This window comes from Polypterus senegalus, chromosome 1 (assembly GCF_016835505.1).
Source record: "Polypterus senegalus isolate Bchr_013 chromosome 1, ASM1683550v1, whole genome shotgun sequence".
NCBI lineage: Eukaryota > Metazoa > Chordata > Cladistia > Polypteriformes > Polypteridae > Polypterus > Polypterus senegalus.
The window spans coordinates 140,900,392-140,924,958 of record NC_053154.1 but is presented as its reverse complement, the minus strand read 5'-3'; the positions used below and the strand labels follow the sequence as shown (position 1 = coordinate 140,924,958).

At 36.3% G+C, this 24,567-nt stretch overlaps 1 protein-coding gene and 1 long non-coding RNA gene across 6 annotated transcripts in view; one reads left to right on the top strand and one right to left on the bottom strand.

The window, feature by feature from the left end:
• atp11b (ATPase phospholipid transporting 11B (putative)) overlaps positions 1 to 24,567 on the top strand; it is a 206,010-nt gene that overhangs the window by 68,009 nt on the left and 113,434 nt on the right. For all 5 annotated transcript variants that reach the window (XR_005634390.1, XR_005634388.1, XM_039759285.1 and 2 more), the window contains exons 5-8: positions 17,995 to 18,102; positions 18,548 to 18,676; positions 22,800 to 22,903; positions 23,020 to 23,067. Coding sequence is in view for 3 of the 5 variants with exons in the window: in XM_039759285.1 (XP_039615219.1) it covers positions 17,995 to 18,102; positions 18,548 to 18,676; positions 22,800 to 22,903; positions 23,020 to 23,067 (389 nt within the window). In the remaining 2 variants the exon portion in view is untranslated. The remainder of the gene's footprint in view (positions 1 to 17,994; positions 18,103 to 18,547; positions 18,677 to 22,799; positions 22,904 to 23,019; positions 23,068 to 24,567) is intronic.
• LOC120532869 overlaps positions 15,861 to 24,567 on the bottom strand; it is a 55,210-nt gene continuing 46,503 nt past the window's right edge. The window contains exons 2-3 of the long non-coding RNA XR_005634395.1: positions 16,480 to 16,571; positions 15,861 to 15,901 (exon numbers count right to left, since the gene is read on the bottom strand). This is a non-coding gene — a long non-coding RNA (uncharacterized LOC120532869). The remainder of the gene's footprint in view (positions 15,902 to 16,479; positions 16,572 to 24,567) is intronic.

Sequence of the window (24,567 nt, the reverse complement as noted above, 5' to 3'; positions counted from 1 at the left end):
ATTTCAGTTTACTTTCTTCCTTGCAAGTCTGTGTTTCCCAGACATATTTGCAGTGTTGTCATATCTCAGATCTATACGCTCACAACTTATCAACTGTTCTAGTGCGGGAAATAAGTTGTGAAAAAATTAACATTCCGGGGCTTTAAACTGTGATTAAAATAGCTAATGTAACAAAAAATATAAGTTATGACAATAATTTAAAGTTTAGTTTCCCTTAGCGAATGATGTTGCAACTTTCATTTTCTGGTTTGATATTTTATGTCATACTTTGTCTGCCATTCCTTAAGTACATTGTTAACCTATTTACTGCTCATTGCATGCACAGAGTATTCTCATTGTTAATATATAGGCTCTGGACACATCATCATACCAGAGTTTGTTACAGTGTGAACAGCAGCTGCTTTGTCGGTTGATAGCTTGCTGCAGATGCTGTTCAGTTGCCCTCAGGTCATCAAAGCATTTTATTGTGTCATAGTGGAAACAAGGTAAAATATACTTCTAGTGATACTGAAGCATGCGAAGCACACAAAGGTGATTATAGTGCTCAGATTGTAGGCTTATTGTGCTACTTCTGAAACCGTGTGGTGTGAGGATCTTTTCTGCCATTCACGTCTGGATTCCAGTAATCCCTTACAGTATTTAAATCTATTCCTAACTGATAACATGTGTAAGACTAACAGACCCTAAAACCCAATTTCAAGTTAAACATATAATTAGATTAGGTAAACTTTATTAATCCCATGGGGAAATTCAGATGCATGCAGCATCAGAAACATAACAAAGATACAAACTCACTGGTCAAATAATAAAGCCAATCAATCAATCAGTAAAAATATACTTAACGAGGACATTAGTTGTGGAAGCTTTGAATTGCCTGATAGCATTGGCCAAAAGAGAAAACCAGAGATGCTTCTTCACACACCATGGTAGAATGAATGTGTGGCTAAAAGTGCAACAAGAGAGAGCCTCCTGGAGGGGATCGAGGGGATTTTTCATGTTGTCCTCTAGTTTTTCCATCATTTTCTTTTCCACAACAGCTTCCAATGTGTCCAGGAATCGCCTTGTGATGGAGCAGGCTTTCCTCATAGGTTTGTTTAGGCACTGTAATGACTGATGCCAGTCATAATGAGGTGCTGTTTTTTGTACATATTACATTATTAAAGCATAATTCAGGAGCCCCAAGTTGAAACGTGGTCAAGTATTTTCACAGCTAAATATTCTTAATTTTCTTAAAAACAAAATGGTGCTATATTAACATTTTCCTATGGTATAGGGGTTAACACTAGAATTACCAGAGCCTACGAAAAAACTTGTAAATCCCTCCCACCTTAAATCGCTTCTTAAATCCCTTCACACCTCTCCGCCAGCGTCCTTTGTCTTCTAAATGTGCTGATAAAGAGAAGCTAGAAGCAGCCGGCTATTCCATCCCCCCACCAATTTAGAACGTGCACGAACTTCTCCAAGCCCATGCCTTGATTGAGTATCTGGGAGTGAAGTGGAGTTTTAGAGTGGAAATAATAGAGCGTTATTTGGAACACACGCATTTCATGCCTGTTCCGTTTCTACAGTAATCTGTGTAAACACATTGTTAAAACAGAAACGTTTTTTATATTCTAGTAGTAGATGACAAAATGTAGGTATAAACTATATAATGTATGAAGCCTGAAGTCCAAATATCAAAGAAATATTTTCACAAAAGGTACAAATATAAGACAACAATTGCGCTTTTATTCAAAAATATAGCTGCAGAAGAAAAAGCCGCCTTAACATGTGACATTGACACCCTCTAATTACGATCGCCTCTGTGGCGCAATACATTCGGCTACTGACTGGGAAACAAAAGGTTGCGAGTTCGATTCTGCACTATTCCGTTTTGAGAAGTAAACTGTTCTTAGTCTTACTATTTTAGAATAAAAGGATACATTTGATTTCAGTCTGTAACAGCCGGTGTAATTTATGATCCTTATAAAGGTTAGCTTTGTTTTTTTTTAATTCACTTTTCATTCTCTCAGTCGCGTTCAGAATCAATCCATACAACCCCATCTGACACGGCTGTTTTCACATAAGACGCGCTATAGCTCTGCAGTGTACCACGATGCATACTAACGCACACTACCAAGCGCCCCCCCCAAGGGTTCTGACACCAAACGCTGGCGAAGCTGCCTTCTTCGTATGTCACTGTCACTTGATTTTCTTTTTATTCAGTTTTATTGAGTGTTCCTGCCAGTCCCCGCATGTTGCTGTATGCTGTTTCTTTTGTACTCCAGGACATGCAGAGGAGAGAGTGGTAAAGAGCAGTAACTTCGGCGCTTTGTGCAATCATCAGACACTCCCCATCTGCCCGTGTCGCTCAAACACAGGAACATATGTTGGTGTAAAAGTATAACAATTGCCTTTTCCTGTAAGAAGCAATGTACACACTTCTCTCTATGCTGTGGTTTCTATTACACACCTGAAAGAAAGAGACAATATATGTGAAAACAACATCGCACAAATGCAATATTATTTGAAAACGAACAGCATCAGATCGGGTGTGAATTTATGCAGGAACTAGGAAATTCTCTGATGTGGGATCAGTTCTGTATGGTTGTGGGTGTGAGTGGTGGACATAACTGGGAATTACTGTGAATGTGCGTGGTGTTTTGAGATAATGAATAGACCTGCAAATTACAGGGAATTCTCAGATCTGATGCTGTTCGTTTTCAAATAATATTGCGTGTACTGTACTATTTTAGAATAAAAACATACATTTGATTTCAGTCAGTCTGTAAGAGCCAGTGTAAATGCATGATAATTGTAAAGGTTAGGTTTTTTTTTTTATTAATTCAGTTCCATTCTCTCAGTCGCGTTCACAATCCCAACATCCAACTCCACCCCCCCACCCCGCCAGCCATCTGACAATGCTGTTTTCACATAAAGACGCGCTTTAGCTCGAATGTGATTTATTTGGAGACGTGCTATACTCGAATGTGATTAATTTGGAGACGCGCTCTACTCGAATGTTATTTATAGAGGAAAGAAAGTACATTGTCAGGTGCTCATTCAGTGTAATAGGAACCATAGCACAGAGAGATGTGTACACTGCAACAAGTACACGTCGTGAATGTAGGAAGGGTGTGTGGGAATTGTTAATATTTGAATGTGATGATTTTATATAGCACGGATCGGAAATCAGCAGTTCTTAGCATTGCACCACGCAAGCTGTTGTATCAACCGCCTACTGTAACTTGCTTTATTTTTTCTTCACTTATAGTCTAGAATAAAAGTGCACTTGTTTTGTTATACTTGTACACCAACATATGTTCCTGTCTTTGAGCGACACGGGCATGCTCAAAAAAATAGACGTGTAATGCCACGAAAAGTGCACGCAGGCACTTCAGTTCGCAAGCATTGGTACGAGAATGCAGTCACAAGTACGCTTTATGTGAAAACAGCATTCTCAGATGTGGGGGGGTAGGGAAGGATCCTGAACACTACTGAGAGAATGAAAAGTGAATAAAAAAAAAACCTAACCTTTACAAGTATCATAAATTACATTGGCTGTTACACACTGAAATCAAATGCATGTTTTTATTCTAAAATAGTAAAAATAGGAGCAGTTTACTTCTCAAAACTGAATCGTGTGGGATCGAACTCATGACCTTTTGAATACTAGTCAGCGGCTGATACCATTACGCTACCGTGACAGCTGTATTAAGTGTCTGTCAATGTGGCATGCTAAGGCGGCTTTTTTCTGCAGTTATATCTATACTAATAAAAGGCAAAGCCCTCACTTACTCACTCACTCACTCACTGACTCATCACTAATTCTCCAACTTCCCGTGTGGGTGGAAGGCTGAAATTTGGCAGGTTCATTCCTTACAGCTTCCTTACAAAAGTTGGGCAGGTTTCATTTCGAAATTCTACGCGTAATGTTCATAACTGGAAGCTGTTTTTCTCCATTTACTGTAATGGAGATGAGCTTGAACGCCGTGGGGGCGGAGTTTCGTGTGACATCATCACGCCTCCCACGTAATCACGCAGTACATAGAAAACCAGGAAGACCTCCAAAAAGCGCTGAAGAAAACATGCATTATATAATTGAGAAGGCAGCGAAACAATAAGAAGCGAGCGAGTGATATATACAACCATATTCATGAGTTCTGCTACTTCGGAAACAAAGCACAATGTAAACCTACACTTTAAATTAAGTTCATAGACAGGCTGCCGCTGGCGTTTGTAATTTAGTGCCTGCCCATATAAGGCCGTCCTTCAGCGGCAATCCAATAGCAAACTCACACTAAATATTCACGGGTGAAGGACTGTGCTTATGCAGAGGAAGATGAAATGGTCAGGGTGGTGTTTGGCACAAACTCAGCGAAACTGCGAGAGAAAGTTTTAAGTGCCAGGACTAAGGTAACATTAAATACAGCCATGGACATAGCACGAGATGGCACCAGCACAGCTGGGAACCTTCGATGCATGTACACCGAGCGGCTCATGTGAACTGACGCAGTGCACAGCCAAAAAGCAACAGTTCCAAAGAGCGCTGAACAAAAACCGAATTACACAATTGAAAAGGCAGCAAAAAATATGAAGCGTCTGATACATACAAGCATATTCATAAATCCAGCTACTGCGGAAACAAAGCACACGGTGGAAAAAGTCAATGTCCCGCTAAAGGAAGACAGTGTAAAAAAAAACCTGTGCATGCAGTGTGTCAGGTCTCAGATAAAGAAGAAGACGAGTTGTTTATTGATGCAGTAAGAAACGAATTGATGAATGAAACCTGTCATCTTTACAACGATTGACAAACACGGAATGTAACTTGAACACAACACATCCTACAAATACGAACCTGATTGAAAGAAATAATGATAATCAAATCCTTGATAACAGCAACACTCAGTAACACTCACAAAACAAATACTGTATATTAACAGTCATGTTACGTTATTTTTAAAATGTTCCCTTTTCTTTTCATAGTTTTATAACTACTACTCTCGCTGCGAAGCGCGGGTATTCTGCTAGTATACATATATATATATATATATACCCACGTATCGCAGCGGAGAAGTAGTGTGTTAAAGAAGGTACGAAAAAGAAAAGGAAAAATTTTAAAAATAACGTAATATGATTGTCAATGTAATTGTTTTGTCACTGTTATAGTGTAATAGCTGTGATATATATATATATATATATATATATATATATATATATATATATAGCAAAATACCCGCGCCGCAGCTTATGTCATGTGTTAAAGAAGTTATGAAAAAGAAAAATAAACATTTTAAAAATAATGTAACATGATTGTCAAAGTAATTGTTTTGTGTATTTGGTGGCAGCGTCACAAAGTTATTTTCGTCTAGCTGCATCAGAAAATATACCACGACGTCTGACACGCCTCCTTTTTACTGTTTTCTCACAGCTTGGATTGCTGCTATCATATATATACACAGACAAACAGACAGACAGACAGACATATCTACATATACACACACATATATATATATATATATATATATATATATATATATATATATATATATATATATATATATATATATATATATATATATATATATATATATATATATATATATATATATATACATATATATATATATATATATATATCTATATATATATATATATATATATATATATATATACATATATATATATATACATATATATATATATATACACATATACATACATACATACAAATTATATATATGTGTGTATGGATGTATGCGTGTGTGTGTGTGTGTGTATATACACATACATATACTTGTGTGTATGTTTGTATGTGTCTATATGTGTGTGTATAGGTTTGGTCACTGAGTGCAAGGGAAAAATAATAAATTATAGTCTATAAGTTATTAAACAGTAAAACATTAACGTTTTAAGAAGTACAGGTACATTGAAATTACATTTTCTATGTGAACGTTCAAATTTGTGCCTCTGGTAATGTGCCTTACCGGCATTTAAAGAAAATTAGTTTTGTGTCCTCTGCAGTGTTAAGAGAGAAAGGCTTTGGTTTGGGATAAAAGGAAAAAAGGTGTAAAGAAAGGAAAGTTGCCTTTTCTTTTATATAGTATAGAGATGTGTTCGCTGGCGTTATGATCGCCTTTTGAGGACAGTCGCGTGGGTCTTGTGTAGACTGGTGAGACGTCCCGCCATTAATCGGCTGTGATGGCACTGTCAGTCCTCCACTCCTGTGCGTGTCTTCATAATCCGAGATGAGGACCTCATAATCGTATACGTGCAAAAGAAAGTGTGAATCGCCTTAATATTATTTTGCTGTGGTGTAGAAAAGGGGTCCCGTGTTTGCACTTGTCTGGGCTATAGCCTAGGGGGAGGATGAAAAAAATTAAAAGTGTTCACTTTGACTTAAGGCAGAAGCGCAGTCAGCGTCTCAATGGCCGGCACAGCTATGCACGCGCTGGCTGCTCGACTTTTGCTGGGCAGGAGACCCCAGTTTTGCAGACACGTTCATGATATCAAAAGTCTCAGCTCTTTGGAGGTCATTTATATATATATATATATGGCCGAAGTAGTGTGTTAAAGAAGTAATGAAAAGAAAAGGAAACATTTTAATAATAACGTAACATGATTGACATTGTCATGAGTGTTGCTGTCATATATATGCCTGCCTAAATAAGTCACCCTCGCTTTGCTCTTACTTTTTTACCGTTCATTTAATCATGGCTAGTGGCGGAAAAATTATAAAATGGAAGGAGGATGGCTTTACCAAAACAATTATTGATGGCGAATCGATTATTCATAAAGCTTGAATTGGTGATCTGTTTTTCTGTGTTAACCTCATATTTTTCATACTTCTTCTCAAACTAAGGTGGTGCGAGGGTAAAATGAATCGGGATCGCTGATCGGTGTACCAGGAAATCATGCATTGACAAAGCTCCCTTTGCTTGTAATGCAAAGTGTGATTAAATGCATTATTTTTAACGTTATGGAGCACATGCATCAAGCTTCTCAGCTGTGCTTGTGCTAAGAAAAGGAAAGATTTTAAAAATAATGTAACACGATTGTCAATGTGACCTTTTGTAAGTAGTGCCTGGAGGATTCAGTGTGTAGAAACTCTAGAGACAGTGTGTGTATTAACTTGTGGATTTTTCTGTGAGTATTTGGTGGCAGTCTGACGAAGTTGCTTCGGAAGACGGCGTTAGCCGCGGAGCTCAGCTCAGAGCGAAATAAGATGAATGGGAGGGGAGATGATGCCTGACTCCCCCACCCGCCTTAACTGTCAATCCCCCACAAACACAGTCTCTCGGAATTTGCATAAGCACACCCCTTCACCTACAATTTTAACTTAGTTACAAAGTGATCAAAACTCTCGTTTATATCCTGGTCCTCTCATTAAACTTGTATCCGCGATTACCTGTGGGCATGTGAAACGCCAGCGGTAGCCTGTCTATGAACTTAATTTAAAGTTTAGGTGTACACCTTGCTTTCTTTCCGAGGTAGCAGCACTCATGAATATGGTAGTATATGTCACTTGCTCGCTTCTTATTGTTTCGCTGCCTTCTCAATTATATAATGCATGTTTTCTTAAGCGCTTTTTGGAGGTCTTCCTGGTTTTCTACGCACTGCGTTGACAGTCAGTTCACGTGATTACGTGGGAGGCGTGATGATGTCACACGAAACTCCGCCCCGCCTTTCCAGCTCAACTCTATTACAGTTAATGGAGAAAAATACCTTCCAGTTATGACCATTAGGTGTAGAATTTCGAAACCTGCCCAACTTTTGTAAGTAAGCTGTAAGGAATGAGCCTGCCAAATTTCAGCCTTCTACCTACACGGGAAGTTGGAGAATTAGTGGTGAGTGAGGGAGGGAGGGAGGGAGGATGGGAGGGCTTTGCCTTTTATTAGTATAGATATATATCCCGATCTACATACTCGAATAATGGATACTTTATTCGCCATCAATGATTGTTTTGGTAAAGCCATACTCAGTGTATTCATTAGATGAGCGGTAAAAAGTAAGAGCGAGGAGGATGACTTATTGAGGCATGCAGGCTGTAGTCTTGCGTCAACTCTATCTGAATTGCGCGATCACATTTGAAAAAATATATCTTTTCAAGTTCTATTTAGTCCATATGTGTCAAACTGAAGGGCATGGCCACATCCGCCCGGCATGTAATTATATCCGCCCGAGATCATTTTATATACTGTATTATTGTTATTAATGGCCGGGTATATGAGCGCTGGTAACACAATAAACTACAGATCCCATAATGCAGCTCTTCAGCTGCCTTGCGAACACTTACCGCGTTAATCAAGTCTAGCTTATGATGCTGCAAGTTATTGCGAAGCTAGCCCACACGATGCCGAAGAGAAAAATTGATTCTGAAAATAGAGTCTTTAAAAACCAATGGGAGGCTGAGTATATGTTTACTGACATTGCCGGTAAACCTGTGTGTCTCATTTGTGGAGCTAATGTGGCTGTAATTACAGAATTGAATCTAAGACGGCACTATGAGACATGAAGACCTGAATGCAATGCAGAAGATACAGAAAGCAGAAGAATTAAATAAGAATCTGACACTTCAGCGGACGTTTTTACCCGTGCACAATCACAAAGTGATTTCAAGTGAAGCTGCTTTTATGGGAGACACAAATGCACCAGTGCAACTTGCCCCACTTTCCCTGTTGCCAAGTAATGTTAAACCAAGTAGTTACTACGGTGTTCCCAAATACGCACTTTGCTGATAAACTGAGTGCACTGATTTTGCACGGTGCTTTGGTGACTTTAAAGAACAAAAAAAGTCTGTCTACATGCGGCTCGAACCTTGTGCATGTTTGGTAGCACATATCTGTGTGAGAAGCTCTTCTCAGTGATAAAGACTATCAAAACAGCACACAGGAGTCGCCTCACTGATGAGCACCTGCAATCCATCCTGAGAATCTCCACAACACAGAACCTCACACCAAACATAAACGAACTTATTGCCAAAAAAAGATGCCAGGCGTCCAGCTCTAAAATGACATATGAGCAAAGACAGCTGAATGATTTGATTTGTTATTGCTGAAAGGAACACATTTTATTTATATTTCCAGGTTTTGTTATGCATCTGATCAGGATGCCTCCAGGACGCCTCTCTGGTGAGGTGTTCCGGGCACGTCCAACCGGGAGGAGGCCCCGGGGAAGACCCAGGACACGCTGGAGGGACTATGTCTCCCGGCTGGCCTGGGAAGCATGGGATTCTCGGAAGAGCTGGAAGAGGTGGCCGGGGAGAGGGAAGTCTGGGCCTCTCTGCTTAAGCTGCTACCCCCGCGACCCGACCTCGGATAGGCGGAAGAGGATGGATGGATGGATGGTTTTGTTATGCAGCATGTTCATATTTGAATTTGTATAATTTTGACAGGATATATTTTTATGGAGAGCAAAATCTTTTGGGATGTTTAAAATCTTAAGTTTATTTTTTATATAAAATTACATAAGAGTAAAGAAATTTGAATGTTTGTTCTTTTAACGTTTACTTTATTTCTAACTTGTATAATTTAGACAGGATATATTTTTATGGAGAGCAAAATATTATAAGTTGTTTAAGGTTTGAGTTGATTTATTCAGGAATAATATTCCTGCCTGTTTTTACCATTCCTACCAAAGATACTAAATAAAAATTCCTTCTATTTAAAATTTAAATAGAACTTGAACAAATACGATAGTTCTTAATATCCACGCAGACTTGCACGTAAGAGCGGGAGTTATCCGTTTTAACAAGCAGCGTATTGCACTGATATGAAATAGCTGTGTGTTTTAATATGTAGATATGTATGTATATGTATATATATGTTTATATATGTGTGTGTGTATGTATATATATATATATATATATATATATATATGTATTTGTGTGTATATATGTGTGTGTATGTATATATGTGTGTATGTATATGTATGTGTATATGTATAGATATGTATATATATATGTTTATGTGTGTGTGTGTGTGTGTGTGTAAATATATATATATATATATATGACAGCAACACTCATAACTCACAACAGTGACAAAACAATTACATTGACAATCATGTTGCGCTATTTTCAAAATGTTTCCTTTTCTTTTTCATTGCTTCTTCAACACACTACTTCTCCGCTTCTGCCTTGGTATTTTATAGTTTTGAATAAAAGCATGCTTGTTCTGTTATATTTGTACCTTTTTGTGAAAGTGTTTGATATTTGGACTTCAGGCTTCATACATTATATAGTTTATGCTTACATTTTGTCATTTACTACTACAATATGAAAAACGTTTCTGTTTTAAAAATGTGTTTACACGGATTACTGTAGAAACGGAACACACATGAAATGCGTGTGTTCCAAATAATGATCTATTATTTCCACTCTAAAACTCCACTTCACTCCCAGATAATCAATGGTGGAATAACCGGCTACTTACAGCTTTTGTTTTATCAGCACATTTAGATTAACAAAAGACACTGGCGGAGAGGTGAGAACGGTTTTAAGAAGCGATTTAAGGTGGGACGGACGTACGAGTTTTTTCGTAGGCTCTGGTAATTCTAGTGTTAAAGTGCATATGCCTTCATCGCTGCTTACAACAGTGACTACTGGCAAATAATGGACAAGTTTGGAGACTACACATTATGTAACTTCTATTATATACGTATACTAACTGAAGCCCACCGTAGCATACGGTGGTGTAAGAATAGGAACAGAAAACTGTGAGAAAGGAATTCAGTATACAAAGGCTTAGGAAACCACCGTTGCAGTATAACGAAAATAACAAGGAGCAAAACCAATGCCAATGGTTGAGAGTACCTTCCTGTAGCAGGCTACGGAAAACATAGACATATATAGGTAGATGCCGCGTTCACTGTGTTGCCCAGTCGACACGATAAGTCAGCGCGTCCGTCCTATTGCGAGTGGTAAAAGTGCCATTTAAACTAATACAGGTAGACGTGGAAACCGGGTTTTCTGATGAAAAAACAATAAAGTTTTAAACAGTATCCTTTACATACAACAGATTTTGGCGAATTGTTTACATGCAATTTATATCCATTTATATACTAAATGCGTGCGTATCCCATGGTCTTAGAGTTAGTGGGCGGGGCTCTCTGTCTTGCTTGCCCTTAGAGTTGGCAGGCGGGGCTCTGTGAGTTGGCGATCATGGTTCTGTCTTGCGTGTGGGGTAAAGTCAACGTGGCTCAGAGGTGCATGTGGACTTTTGCACAGGCAAAAGCGACTGAGGCTGTGTTTGGTGAGTTGTTGCATGCCTCGAGAGCAACGCTGAACTTGGGAGGACGGTTACAGTTGGTGTGTGTAGCTCTGTCGTGCGTATCCCATGACGCGGTAGGAGGGTTAGAGTTGGCGGGCAGGGCTCTGTCAAGCTTATCCCATGGTCTTTGAGTTGGCAGATGGGGCTCTGTCTTGTGTGCCCTCAGTGTCTTGCTTGCGCTCAGTGTCTTGCGTGCCCTTAGTGAATTTTATATATATATATATATATATATATATATATATATATATATATATATATATATATATATAGATATATATATATATATATATAGATATAGATATATATATATATATATATATATATATATATAGATATATATATATATATATATATATATATATATATATATATATATATATATATATATATATATATAGATATATATAGAGATAGATAGGCTTCTACAATAATGTGATGTGTGGTCCATGATGCTGGTGCCAGTTTTAAATAAATAATCGTGCCTTGTGTAGGTGCAGGCTTGAAGTGGGTGCGAGGGTGTTAACTCCGTGGTTAGTGGAGGCACTGGCTGGCCATGCTGCATACATGTTCAGAGGTGGGCAGGTCAGTCAGGTGTCTCTTTGATGCTGCGGAGGTACTGGTTTCTCACACCTGCACCCAATTATTTTGAACATTATTTATTGAAATTTGGAACACTGCACCTTTTGAACACTTTGATTTTTGAACTGGTTTTTATAAAAGCAATAGCTCAATTTTGCACCTACCCATTGCTTTGTGTGTGTTTGTCCTCGTCAGCCAAACTCATCTGGTTACATTATCAATGGTGTCTGGTTCAAGAGGCTCCCAAACAAGAGTGGGAGCAAGGAACTAACCCATACCGTCACAGTTAGCTGATCTGTAATTGTCAAGTGTAGCACCTCCTTGTGCTTTTTGACTAGTGTAATTGTTCCTCAGAATTCATGCAGAGTTGAATGTGAGTATTGAAAACAGTGTATCTTAATGGTTATCTAAATCGAGGCAACTTAAACAAGGGTGATATTGTGACTTTTGTTGTAAAGCTTTCTACTGAAAACAGTAAATGCGGGGAGGACCCATGCTTGAACCCACAATGTTTTGATGATGAGGCAGCAGTTCTTACCTCTGCACCAACCAAGCTGTTATGTTCAGTTTGTGTTGATTGATATTTGGGCTTCGGTTTTTAACACATTGACAGCAACATGTCTTGAATAAAGTCACACTTGTTTTGTTATACTGTTTTGTCTTCGTAGAGTAATATTTTACTATACTTTCCCTTTTTGTATTATTATGTAGCCTTTGTCAGGATGCCTCAGATCTCACAGATTTGCCACTGTTTATAAGGTATTGTACTTTATAACTTCTCCACACCTTCCCTTCTACATCTATAACATCAGGCAATTAGGTGTAGTAAAGGACAAGCAGAAGTTAAGTTACAATTTAAATAATGTATTATTGATAACATTCATAAATAATAACAATATGCAAAGTACATTTGAATATTGGCAACCATACATCCTGATAAATGGTGATGTGTAGTTTCAGGCGGCACACAGACTTGTTAGCTACTTAACATGTCTCTAGTTAAGGCATCATTTTGTGTGTCAGCTTTCTTCAGAACAGGCCACATGCCTGTCTCAATATGGCTGCTAAGCTGTGCTCTTCATTGCGTTGTCCTTTTCAGTTCATGGTGTGAGATGGTCTTTCATCAGTTTAATAAGAGAAAGAGAGTGAGGTAAAGCAAGCAAATTTGTAGGTTTTTCTTTCCAATCCATACAGCCATTAGGACGTCATGGTACTTAAAGGCTTCTGATATAAGCCATTTCCAAACAGCCATACTTTAGACCAATGACCAATAGGATAGAACACCTTCACACCTGCCCACAAAACCATATGTTAAGGTAAAACTTGGCAGTTAGGCAGCCTGGCTTTCCTGTGGGGGTTGACTGGGAGTCCTGCAGAGAAATATTAGCCAAACTTGTTTGAGGCACTTCCCCCAACTCGACGTAAAATTACAAAGAGACTCATTCCTAAAATTGGGAAGGGGTTCTTAAACCATAAACCATCAAACCATTGCTGTTATTATCAATAATGTAACACTAATATTACATTGCTTTAAGTTACAAGTAAAGACATATATTATAATATTTATCAACTTGTATGCAAAATTTCACATCATAACATATACCTTTTGTGAAAGTGTTTATTTAATATTTGGACTTAAGTCTTCACACATTATACACGTCATGTCAACTTTTTTCATCACATGAAAAAAGTTTCTGTTTTAGTTATGTGTTCAGCATTTCTTGCCTTGCATTTCCTGCCATTGTACATTTACACAGACATGGAACACACATGAAATGTATATATTTCAAATAACGATATATTATTTACCATATACAATTCCAGATACCTAATTCCCAAATAAAGAGAGTCAGCTCTGGGAATTTTGTGTCTTGACTTTATTTCAACTGCCTCGGGGGAGAGGGGATGAGTGAGCAGGCTGCCTGCTGCCAGTGCTGGTTGACACATTTGCACAACAAAGATGCTGATGAGGAGGTGCAAGAGAATTTAAGGTGTCATAGCATTACAAATATTTTCATATGCTTCAGGGATTCTAGTGTTAATTAGCTTGTTGTTTTGGTGGGCCTCTTTTGTAGTGATATTACCATCCCACCATACCACAGTATAGAAAACTGCACTGGCCAGCACCAGGGCCATTTTAGCAGCACCATAGGTCCCTGGGCAAAGTAGTGCCAAAGTAGAGTATTTGTAGGAATGGACCACCTCTGCATCCTTGGATAGTGACCTGACATGGAGTCTGTTTGGTGTGCCAAAAGTCAATATCCTTTTCGTCATCCTTGTTTCAGACAAAGAGGGTTTAAATAACAAATGATAGTATGTGTGTAATAAAGAGAACTTAAATAAAATATATCTGTCACCAACTTGGGGCATATGCTTTGCAGATATGCCTGCCTTGTGCAAATAGCTATTTTGGGAGCCATTTGTAAACCCCTGCTTCTTAAGACGATGTGAGCCTGGCAAACTACTGACATAAATATTGAGAGAATTGTCCAGTGTTACTTTATCTTCTGACTTTTGCCTGTTTTAGTTTATTATTTTGTTTTTGATAAAGGAAAGGTTAGCTTAGAGCAGGAGATCCAAAACATTTTGAAGTGAAGGCCCCCCAAAATGTTCTGCCATTTTGATCTGGGTTTCCCAAAGCTGCATCACGCAGCATGCTTGTGTACAATAGTAGGCCTATTAATCAAAGCAAATGCTTAACTATGGTGTAATTTTGATACGTATGTGATCAAATGTTATGCAGTATCTTTAGGCCCGGGATTGTCAACATTTTTTTCTTAGCATTTCATCTCCAGGAATGGAAATGTTTTGAAGTACCACTATTTTTTCAATTTAGATTGTACTGAACTCTTACTACGGATGGCTAGATGTGATATTTATCTCTCTCCCATACCAAACAGTTTTTTGTGTGTTTGTGCCTCTTTAAATTTTTTTTTTTTATACACCATTTTTTGTATCAATTATTTTTAATGTAATTAAAGTTATTTGGTTTTAAAAGGAATAAAAATCTGAAATCCCAACATTTCCATATGCTTGCAAAAATATGCAGTTACTTATTAATTCAGCTAAAAAGTCGATAAATAGCTCAAGTTGTATACAATTTCAGTTGAAGGAAAAAAAAGGAAACTCAGTCAAATGTGAAGTCTATGCCTGTTTCATGGCACGGAGCGTCTTTATGTTTAACTGGGTAATTATTGTCAATTTTGGGTTCCAGTTTTGCTTCTATGTTCAACCTAGTCCTGTTTTTATTTTTTAAGGAAAGATTGAGGTAACTGAATATTGGTAACTCTGCCCAAAATCCGTGCTTTCTGCTGTTTAAGAATATTGGTAACACTACAATGAAATGTTTGTTTGATGATGTGAAACGTCAGCTTTTACAATTTAAGTGAAAGCAACATACTTTGACAAAATTAATAATTGACAATTATTGCCTTTGATGATTTAAAACTTTTGATTGGTTTAAATTAACAGTACAATGAAATATGCACCATGTCTTATCAACTGTATACAACATGCTGTTTACACATAATACTGTAGAATTTCCATATTGCAGGGAACCACTTAAAAAATTAAAATGAAATTCTTAATGCCAGATTAGTGGAAAAATAAAAAAAATTGTTTAATCTTTTTTTTCATTAACGAAAACGTAATGTAAAATTTTTGTCACTGTATTTAATGCTGTAAATACAGTAATTATTTATAAAATAAAATTTAAATATAACACATTCTTTTTTTCTTAAAACAAATGTTAATTTTGAAAGAACAGCCATCATCACCACTTCCCATATAAAAATGTAAAATGTGGGGAAAATGTTAAACATGAAAATCTTTAATTAGGGCTCTGCTGTATTAAGAAATCAGATGTTACATTTTTTTTTTTGTTCTTTATTTCGCCTTATACAATTTCTTGTATTAGGAATTTGTTAGTTTTCACATACCCCTTGGGGTCAGGGTGCAGGGTCACCCATTGCTCAAGGGCCCAGCAGAGTAGGATCTCTTTTGGCAGTGATGGGGATTCGAACCGGCAACCTTCTGGATACCAGTGCAGATCCATAGCCTCAGATCCAGCACTCCTGCAAAATCATAACAGATTATGTTACAGATAGATTAGTACATTAATGTAAACAAAAATTGATAGTTTTGTTTTACATGTATGTGAAAAAAGTGTAACAATGTGAATATATTGCAAATTCAATAAGAGTATCATTTATTTCTGTGTCACATTTTCAAGCACAGGATATAGCTCAAAATGTCAAAGGAATAGATGCAAGAAAAGAAAAACAAGTAATTTAAGAATAATAATGAGTAAAAAAATCAATGCAAACTTACATAAAATAGGTGTGTAATTAGTACTTTGGAAACCTAATATATAGTATCATTTTTTTTTTTTTTATATATCCTAAAGATGAGCCTGACGATAAGGGTAGGGCGCCGGTTAGGATGGAAAAGAAAACTCCAAAAAAGTTGTAGAGAAAAAAAAAAAAATCTGCCGGAGTTCTGACCAGCCCCCACTGAAAATTCTACCTAACATAAATGAACTTAAGTTATTCCTTATTATTTTAGTAGAGTAGTTCTAATAGTAAATAACACAAGAGAAATAGTAAAGAAAACAGTGCAGCAAGAATAATATTATATTAAAGGGAAGGTCCACCCAGTAAAGTCTGTGTCCAGTTTTGTATAGCCTCTCATTTTCATCTGCATCGTGACCAGCAGCAGAGAGTGTAGACTGGGAGTTGTGTACCACTGCAGAGAAATGGAAAAAAGAAAACAGTCACTGATAAAATGTAGCTAAAACAAAATATTGAACTGCCAGTTTTAATCTGTTAAAGCGTGCATACAGTATTTGGTAGATTAGGAAAAGCCATGAAGTATTTAGATAGTAATGCACTGTTGCATGTAGCTTTCAGGCTCTTTGTGCAGTGGTGGTTGTGTTCTTGAGGAAAGTATTCTAAGGAAATACACACTTATTTAAAGAGGCAGCATTGCTTCTCGGTGTATATTACTCTTAAGTACTATGAAACGTTATGTTCAAGCATGCTTCCATTTACTACTCAACCACAAATCGGTCGTAGTTGCATTGATTCAGTTCCATTTTGACTTTTGTCTGAAATTTGGAATAAAGTAAAGGCAGTGTAACTTCTGAAGAGTAATTGCAAGAATGACCCTGAGTGTTGATAATCTCTTAAAAGCCTTTGCTGTGCACAGTTTTAATTGGAAACTTATGTTTTGATAAATAAAACACATTAACTACTGTTATCTGATTTTTTTTTTTTGTTGTTGTTTGTAGCCTACTAGATACGTACATGCGTTACCTTAACAGTTAATGATTATCTGTGTCATGAACTTTACTGGAAATTCATACTGCTTGATTAGCTTTTATGCATTGTTCATACTGCATAGAGCAAGTGAATTTAAAATGTTTTATGTGAAATGGTAGAACTGTTTTCACAGTACATTTCTAAAAACTATTTTCAAATTATGGACAATTTTATTCATTTTGTTCATAAACATCAAAAACGTTTCTGGGGATCTATTTACCACATTACTTAAACTTCAAGTTTTCTAGAAGCAGCTCCAAACATAAAATAAATATATACATACTTTTTAAAAGACTCTTAAAATTGCGTTTTGCATTTGGCAAGTCATCATTCGTGTGATTTGAGAGAGTCTGATTTGCCACTGTATTTGGGCTTATTAAATGTGTCTGTGCTTGATTATAACACTCCTTTGCTGTTAAGATCATTTTGTAACTGGGATTTCTGAGTCTGACCGAATGAGAGAACTTAAATGGAATTCAATAATTTTCTCTTTCCACAATTAATATATTGAGGAGCCATAATTATAATCATGATTAATATGCAATTAAATGTTCAGCCCTATTATGTATAAGAATATTATTCAGGGTCTCTGTTCCTTGTCTCAAGAAGTAATTAACCCCACTTTTAAGGATATATAATGCTGGTTTATTCCTACATCTGTTAGCATATAAGTGATTATGTTGTTGAATTAGCTGTCCAGCTGATTTTACATGCAATACATAAAGTATGCATACTTTTTATTCCACTGTTCTCAGTAAAATTTTTTGCCAATTTTAGCAAAGGTTAAATCATGCATGTTTCATGAAAGAAACCTAAGTTCACCTTATGTTGTTTTTATCTTATAAAAGGGTTTTGAAGACTGGTTACGACATAAAGCAGACAATGAAGTAAATGGAGCTCCAGTTTATGTTGTACGAAGTGGTGGGCTTGTACAGACAAGATCAAAAAACATAAGGGTATGTACATGTTATCAAATAAGGAACATTGCACAGTCAATTAAACAGTCTTTATTTACTTAATTCTGTTCTCCTTCTCCAGTTTAGAAGATCTAAATGTCTGTCTTTGGTGGCACAGGGATGCAGTGGTTAGCATTTCTGCCCTGTAGTTTTAGTTTGTGGCAGGAGTGTTGTTTGTGTCAAAATTGCATGTTTTCCATATGTATGCATAGGATTTCTCTAGTTCAGTTTCTTTCCACATCACCTGGTGTGGATGAGTGTGAGATGTCCTATGATAGTGTGTTTCAGTCCAGTGTTGGTTCTTACCATATATTCAGTGCTTATGGTATAGAGCATACTGTGGCTCCTCCAACTTTGTACTGATCCAAATGCTTTAAGAAAATGATTATGAATTTTTAGATGTTTCTGTCCTTTTTCTAAACTTGTGTCTGTTTTACATTTTTAGGTTGGGGATATTGTAAGAGTTGCCAAAGATGAAACTTTCCCTGCAGATTTAGTTCTGTTGTCATCTGATAGAAGAGAAGGAACTTGTCATGTTACTACTGCAAGCTTGGATGGAGAAACAAACCTTAAGGTGTGTTTTGTTCTAGTGGTATTTTGTTATTAAATGAATATATTGCATGAAATATCTTTTAAAATGTCCTTACAGAATGTAAATTTGTTTTTTCATACATTTCTGAAAACCTTCACCTATATATATTAAAAAAAAAACTTCATATATAATAACATAATAATGCCTTCAGTGAAGGATAAAAATAAAAAGATTTATCCAGTATAACAAGATTTCTCATCTTATAAATATGCGTAAAGTAGACTAACTATACTACCATTTTGTCCTCTGTTTCATGCATAAAAATAAAACAAAAAATCTTAAGTGATGCTTTAGATAGTTCAATACTGAACAGATATTGTGATGTCAGTAGTATGAGTGGATGCCTTAAAAGTGTTCATTAAAAATGGTGCATGGCCTGAAGTAAATGTCTCTGAGCACTGCCAAGCATTGACTTAATCAGAAAATAAAATACTTGCTTCATTACGTTTCTAGCTTATCTGTTTCTGCACTCAGGTGTTTCATTTTGTGTAGTTTTATTTATTTTTTGAACGTTTGGATTATTACTTCAATTTGAGAACTTGGAAGAAATATTTCTGCATTTGTATATAAATACAGGGCTACTAGTGCCTGTTTTTAAATGAGATGGGGCAGCTCCAGTCCATCTTAATGCTGCAGGTTTTCTTTCAAGTCAAATTCTGCCTTTATCTCATCTTAATTTAAAGTTTGATTTTCTACCAGTTTCTACATTATTTCAGTCAACAACCAATATAGTAAGTTTGTTTTTCAAAGTAAATGTTAAGATTTTGCAATTTTAATTTAGGGTATGCATTGTCATTGCATCTGCTCAGTAATGTTTGTGCAGACTTTTAAAAACACTTTGATAATCAAACAACTTAATACAGAATACCTACACATTTTCAGAAGGTGAATTGTGAAAAGTAAAGTTTGAAAATTAATTTGTTTCATGAGTAATGGCGCTTGATTGTTTCCTGTGTTGTTTCTTGATACTGACTGTCTTCCACACTAAGGCTGCAACTAACAATTATTGTGGTGATTGATTAATCTGGTGATTATTTTGTTGATTATTCAATTAGTCGAATTGTAAAAAAAAATTTGAAATTAAAAACAAAGTGCATGAAATGGAAGTTTCACCAAATAAGCAAGTTTATATAACATTTTCAGATTTTTTTTAAACAGCTTCCTTGTAGATATTGTCAATAAAATATATGTTTTCATTCAATATTTATATAATGCATTGAAAGTGAATAGTAATAGAAAGAAAACACTTTGTAGCACTTCTGGCTCTGGTTGTGCAATCAACACACACAGAATTTCCTTAAAAACACAATAGTTTGCAATAAATAACAAAACCCAGTGTGGCTTGTGTATTCAGAATCACATTAAATCACTTCTGAAGTAGACATGTGATTTTTTTTCCCCTCCAGTTTCTATAAAAAAATGGTCTTTTGATTTGGAATGGGCAATGCACCTGTCAGTCACAGTTGATGTTCTGTGAGATTTCAGAATTCACAGCTGCAGACCAGCTGAGTTTTTGGTTTCCTTTGCACATGAGACTGGAAAAAAAAAAGTTTTTTGCTCAGATAGGGACTTCATTTCTTTGCAGCCATTTTTTGTAAATACACACACTAATGTTAAATGTTTGCAAGCTTGTAATACTTAACCATAATTTAGCAGAGAGACAGCATCAAAAAATGGCTACATTTTTCAGTTACCTATCATGAAATTCTGCCGCATTTGCTAGTGGTTTATTTGCATTGTAGAGGGCCAGACTATGACTTGAATTATTCCTCATTTCAGACTGAAAGTTGCATCATTATGCCTACTAGCCTAGCAAACATTGTGTTCATATATCTGTATTACATAATGCTGAAGTAACATTCACCTTACTGGGATGACGGTGAGCCTTCCTCCTCCACAGAGCCTGTAATGGTATGTTTCCTATTCAAATGTTTGTGCATCCATTGTAATACAAGATCGTCCCATATTGGAATATAAAATACTGTGTTCTTGTTTGAATCAATAAGGGATGCGATTTGTCCTGTGTTTTTGTACACATCGTTTCATATGTACACTAGCTCTTCAAAATGCAGAGAGTTACATGAGAGCAATTAAAATCAAATTATATAAGTGGAGTGAATGAGTTTGCTTTTCGCGTTGTGTTTACATTGCAGAAGAGACAAGTGCTGCACTATGAGTGAGATTATGCATCAGCATCATCTTTGCCATTGTGCTGTGTAAGCAAAAATAAAAAGTGACAGTATAATGGATCCTCTAAAACAAGATGCTATACGGAGCAAACCTAACCATGAATTGTTAAGAGGTTGTCGGGGTATAGGTCTGAGTGGGAGACCAAATGTCAGTGGGTCAGCCCTGTTCCTAGCGACCAATATGCTTGCTTTTGAGCTTTTTCAGTCGCTCATGGAGGGATATCTTACCTAAAACAACACTGCAGGTGCTACCCATGACTAAGCATTTAAACAGCAGATGACAGAGTGGAAGTGCTTGATTCCTTATACCTTACTCAGACTTCCTCCAAAGCCGATATGGTTTGTTGTTGTTGTTTAATTGTTTAATAAATCTAGACAATAATCAATGCAAATTGATCATACCAATATTTCTACCATTTGGACTGAAGGTGAAGATAGTTAGACTTATTTTATATTTACATTTACTTATTTAGGAGATGCTTTTATCCGTAGCAACTTACAAAGGAGTTCAAAATAATTGAGTACAATCGTTCTAGGAACTGTTTTGCGTTACAAAAGTTGACCCAACTAGTTAAGAGCTAAGAAGATAGTATAACAAAAAAAATATCATTTAGCAATATGACAGATATATATAAATATATAGAGCAAAAAACATTCATTAATATTTTGACAGATGTTCACATAAAATGGGATTTTCAATCACTTCTTAAACACATCGAGGGAGTCGGCAGTTTGGATGGAGTTTGGCAGCTTGTTCAGCTAACTAGAAGCTACATCTGAAAAGAGTCTGGATTGATATTTGATACCATGAAGAGGTATCATCACCAGACACCTTTTTCTGGCAGAGCTGACATGCCAAGAAGGACAATAGCACCTCAATAGTGTATATCTGTCCATAAACACAGATGCTGACCCATCTGTAGACAAGCATCAAGGATGTGAACCTAATATGTGATGCTACAAGGATCCTTTGTAGCCATCTGAAGAAAAGATTGACATGCACTGATCTTGGCTGGTTAATTACAAGATGGGCCACTGCATTTTGGACCATCTAAAATGGCTTAACAGCACATGCGGGTGCTTCTGCTAGTACTGAGTTGCTGTAATCCAGACATGACAAGACCAAAGCCTGGACTAGAAGTTGTGATCAGTCAGATAAGGATCAATTTTTGTGGATGTTATGCAGATTTATAAATGATATGTTCTATGACAATGTGCAATTTTAAAAAAAAAAAAAAACTGAAGTAACCCTATCAGTTACTTATTTAGATGTTACTTTCAGTCTGTCCTTTGCAATTTATAAGACTAATTCCAAACTAATTAATGCCTCCTCCTCTGCTGTTTTCTATCAGAAATTATTCACCATTTTATTTCTGCTTTATAGAAAAATATTAATATACTTGAAGGAAATGCAATAAATTATGATTAATATGTAGTTAATTTCAATTTAAAAAACGTAATTGCATGATTAATTGCTATTACATTTTTTTATTGAACACCAGCCCATGTAAATATTCTTCATTAAATCTTTTGTTAAAGCAGGAACTAGAATATTAGTCTTATGTGCACATAAGCAAAGTATGTTAACATCTGCCAAGGATATACTTTAAGCAAAGATGGAGATTAAGAAGAAAGCATCATCAGAGTTTAGCATTAGTGAAGATTTTCTTCTTATTCGTATCTTGCATTGCTTGATTTGTTAAATCCTCACTTCTGGCCACTTCTTCAAATAATGATGAACTGTGGATATATAGTAATTTTTTTTTGTTGACAGTTATCAATTCTGTATTTTTGAAGAAATTTGCAGAATTTATGATGGAATAATGCATTGATATGGGTGTATTATGTAATTGGTCAATGGCTTTTTAAGCAGGTAATAACCTTCTACCTTTATAATAATTTCTTTGCTTTATCAGACTCACTCTGCTGTTCCTGAGACAGCGATATCACAGTCAGTTTCTAGTCTGGAAGCCATAATAGCTGTTATTGAATGTCATCAACCAGAAGCAGATTTATACAGGTACAATCTTAAAAATATATGTTTATTAGTCATGCAGTTTTTGCATGCAGATTTGACTTATAGTTGTTACGGAGAAGTTACTACAATAGGATTATTTCATATCACTTTATTTTTAGGTTTGTCGGGCGAATAACAGTTAATCATTGTGGAGAAGAAATCGTAAGGTAGGAATGGTTTTAAGCTATTGTCTGGTATTTAATTATTTATTTACAATATTTGTTTCCATTATTTTATCTGTGGTATCTTGCAGAACTTTTACTGTGGTGATAAAAAAGACAGGAATATGTATTGATTAATGTCGAACTGATATGTATTTTTTAGATCAATATTGATATGTGGTGTGGGCAGAAAAGTTGACCAATTACTGATATATTGCTCCAGTTTTGCTGGTGTGTTTAATTATTAGGTTTTTCTAGAAAAAAATCTTAATTACAAAAAGATTAAGTGTATGACGTTTTCACATCAACATGATTCAAATTAACATTGTAAATACCAGTTGGCTTTTTTTTCCCTCTCCTTTCTCTTCAATGAACAGTGGTGTCTGACATTTCTTACTCTCTCAAGTGTGCAGTGCAGGTAAAATAAGCACAAGCATCTAATTGATGCTCATTGATAATGATGAGCAAATGCCATAAAGATCGCTTTGCCATGAGTTCAACAAAATCACAGAAATGTCAGGAAACTTCAGAGAACTAAGTAAAATGCATTGAAGTCAATGGGGAAGACATACAGTATCTGAGCTAGTTTTGAGTAGATTAAATAATGGTGCAGTGGTCATTTAAGTGTCCCTGAAGGGTAGAGAAGTGTTTGATATGCTGGACCGATTATTATGACCAAATATGTATTCTGATCACGAGAGGCAGCAGTGCTAACCACTATGCCACTGTGCCTAAAGCATCAAAAGATGCAGATGGAACAATAATCACAAACAAAATGCAGCAATGGTCACAAGCTAGCATTAAGTAAAAAAATAAATAAATAAAAATTGTCGCTCAGAGTTTCAGTCTTTGAACACACTTTAGTCATACGATGAAGCATCAGTCTGGGCCTGGCTCCTTCTATTCTTTGAAGTGGCGGCCCTAGGTGCAACTGAATTTTTTTTTAATTTCTGATTTCTGTGCAGATGTTTTGCACTTTTTCTTCCATCAAGAAGATATATACACCTTGTGAACATTAATAAATATTTTATCAATATTATTTTGTAGGGTGTTATGGGTTTACTTTCTCAGGGAGGGCTTCTTTAAGAATTGTTTTGGCTCAGCTGCAGTGTAATAATTAGCAACATGGCACTGTGCTGCAGAGACTGAGTGATGGAGAGCACAGGGATCAGTGGCAGTACTCATAATAATCTCATCATGGTTAGCTAATATACCCCTCCAATGAAAATACTTCAAGCTTTTGGGTTTTTTTTTTTTTTTGGTAAGTGCATGCAGGGTGCAAGTTAGCTAGAGTACTGGTTAGTTGTAACATAATGCATGCGTGAAACAGATCAGCCAGCAGTCTGCACATGCACATGCTTGATAATTCTTTGCAAGGCTACTATGGCTCTTTGATGTCGTGCTGGCCTCATAAAGCATTATGACACACTGGGTAAAAATATTCATGCATGTCGAATCTCCAGGAAATTCTGCAAATATCCAGTATATAAGATCACTGGCAAAGAG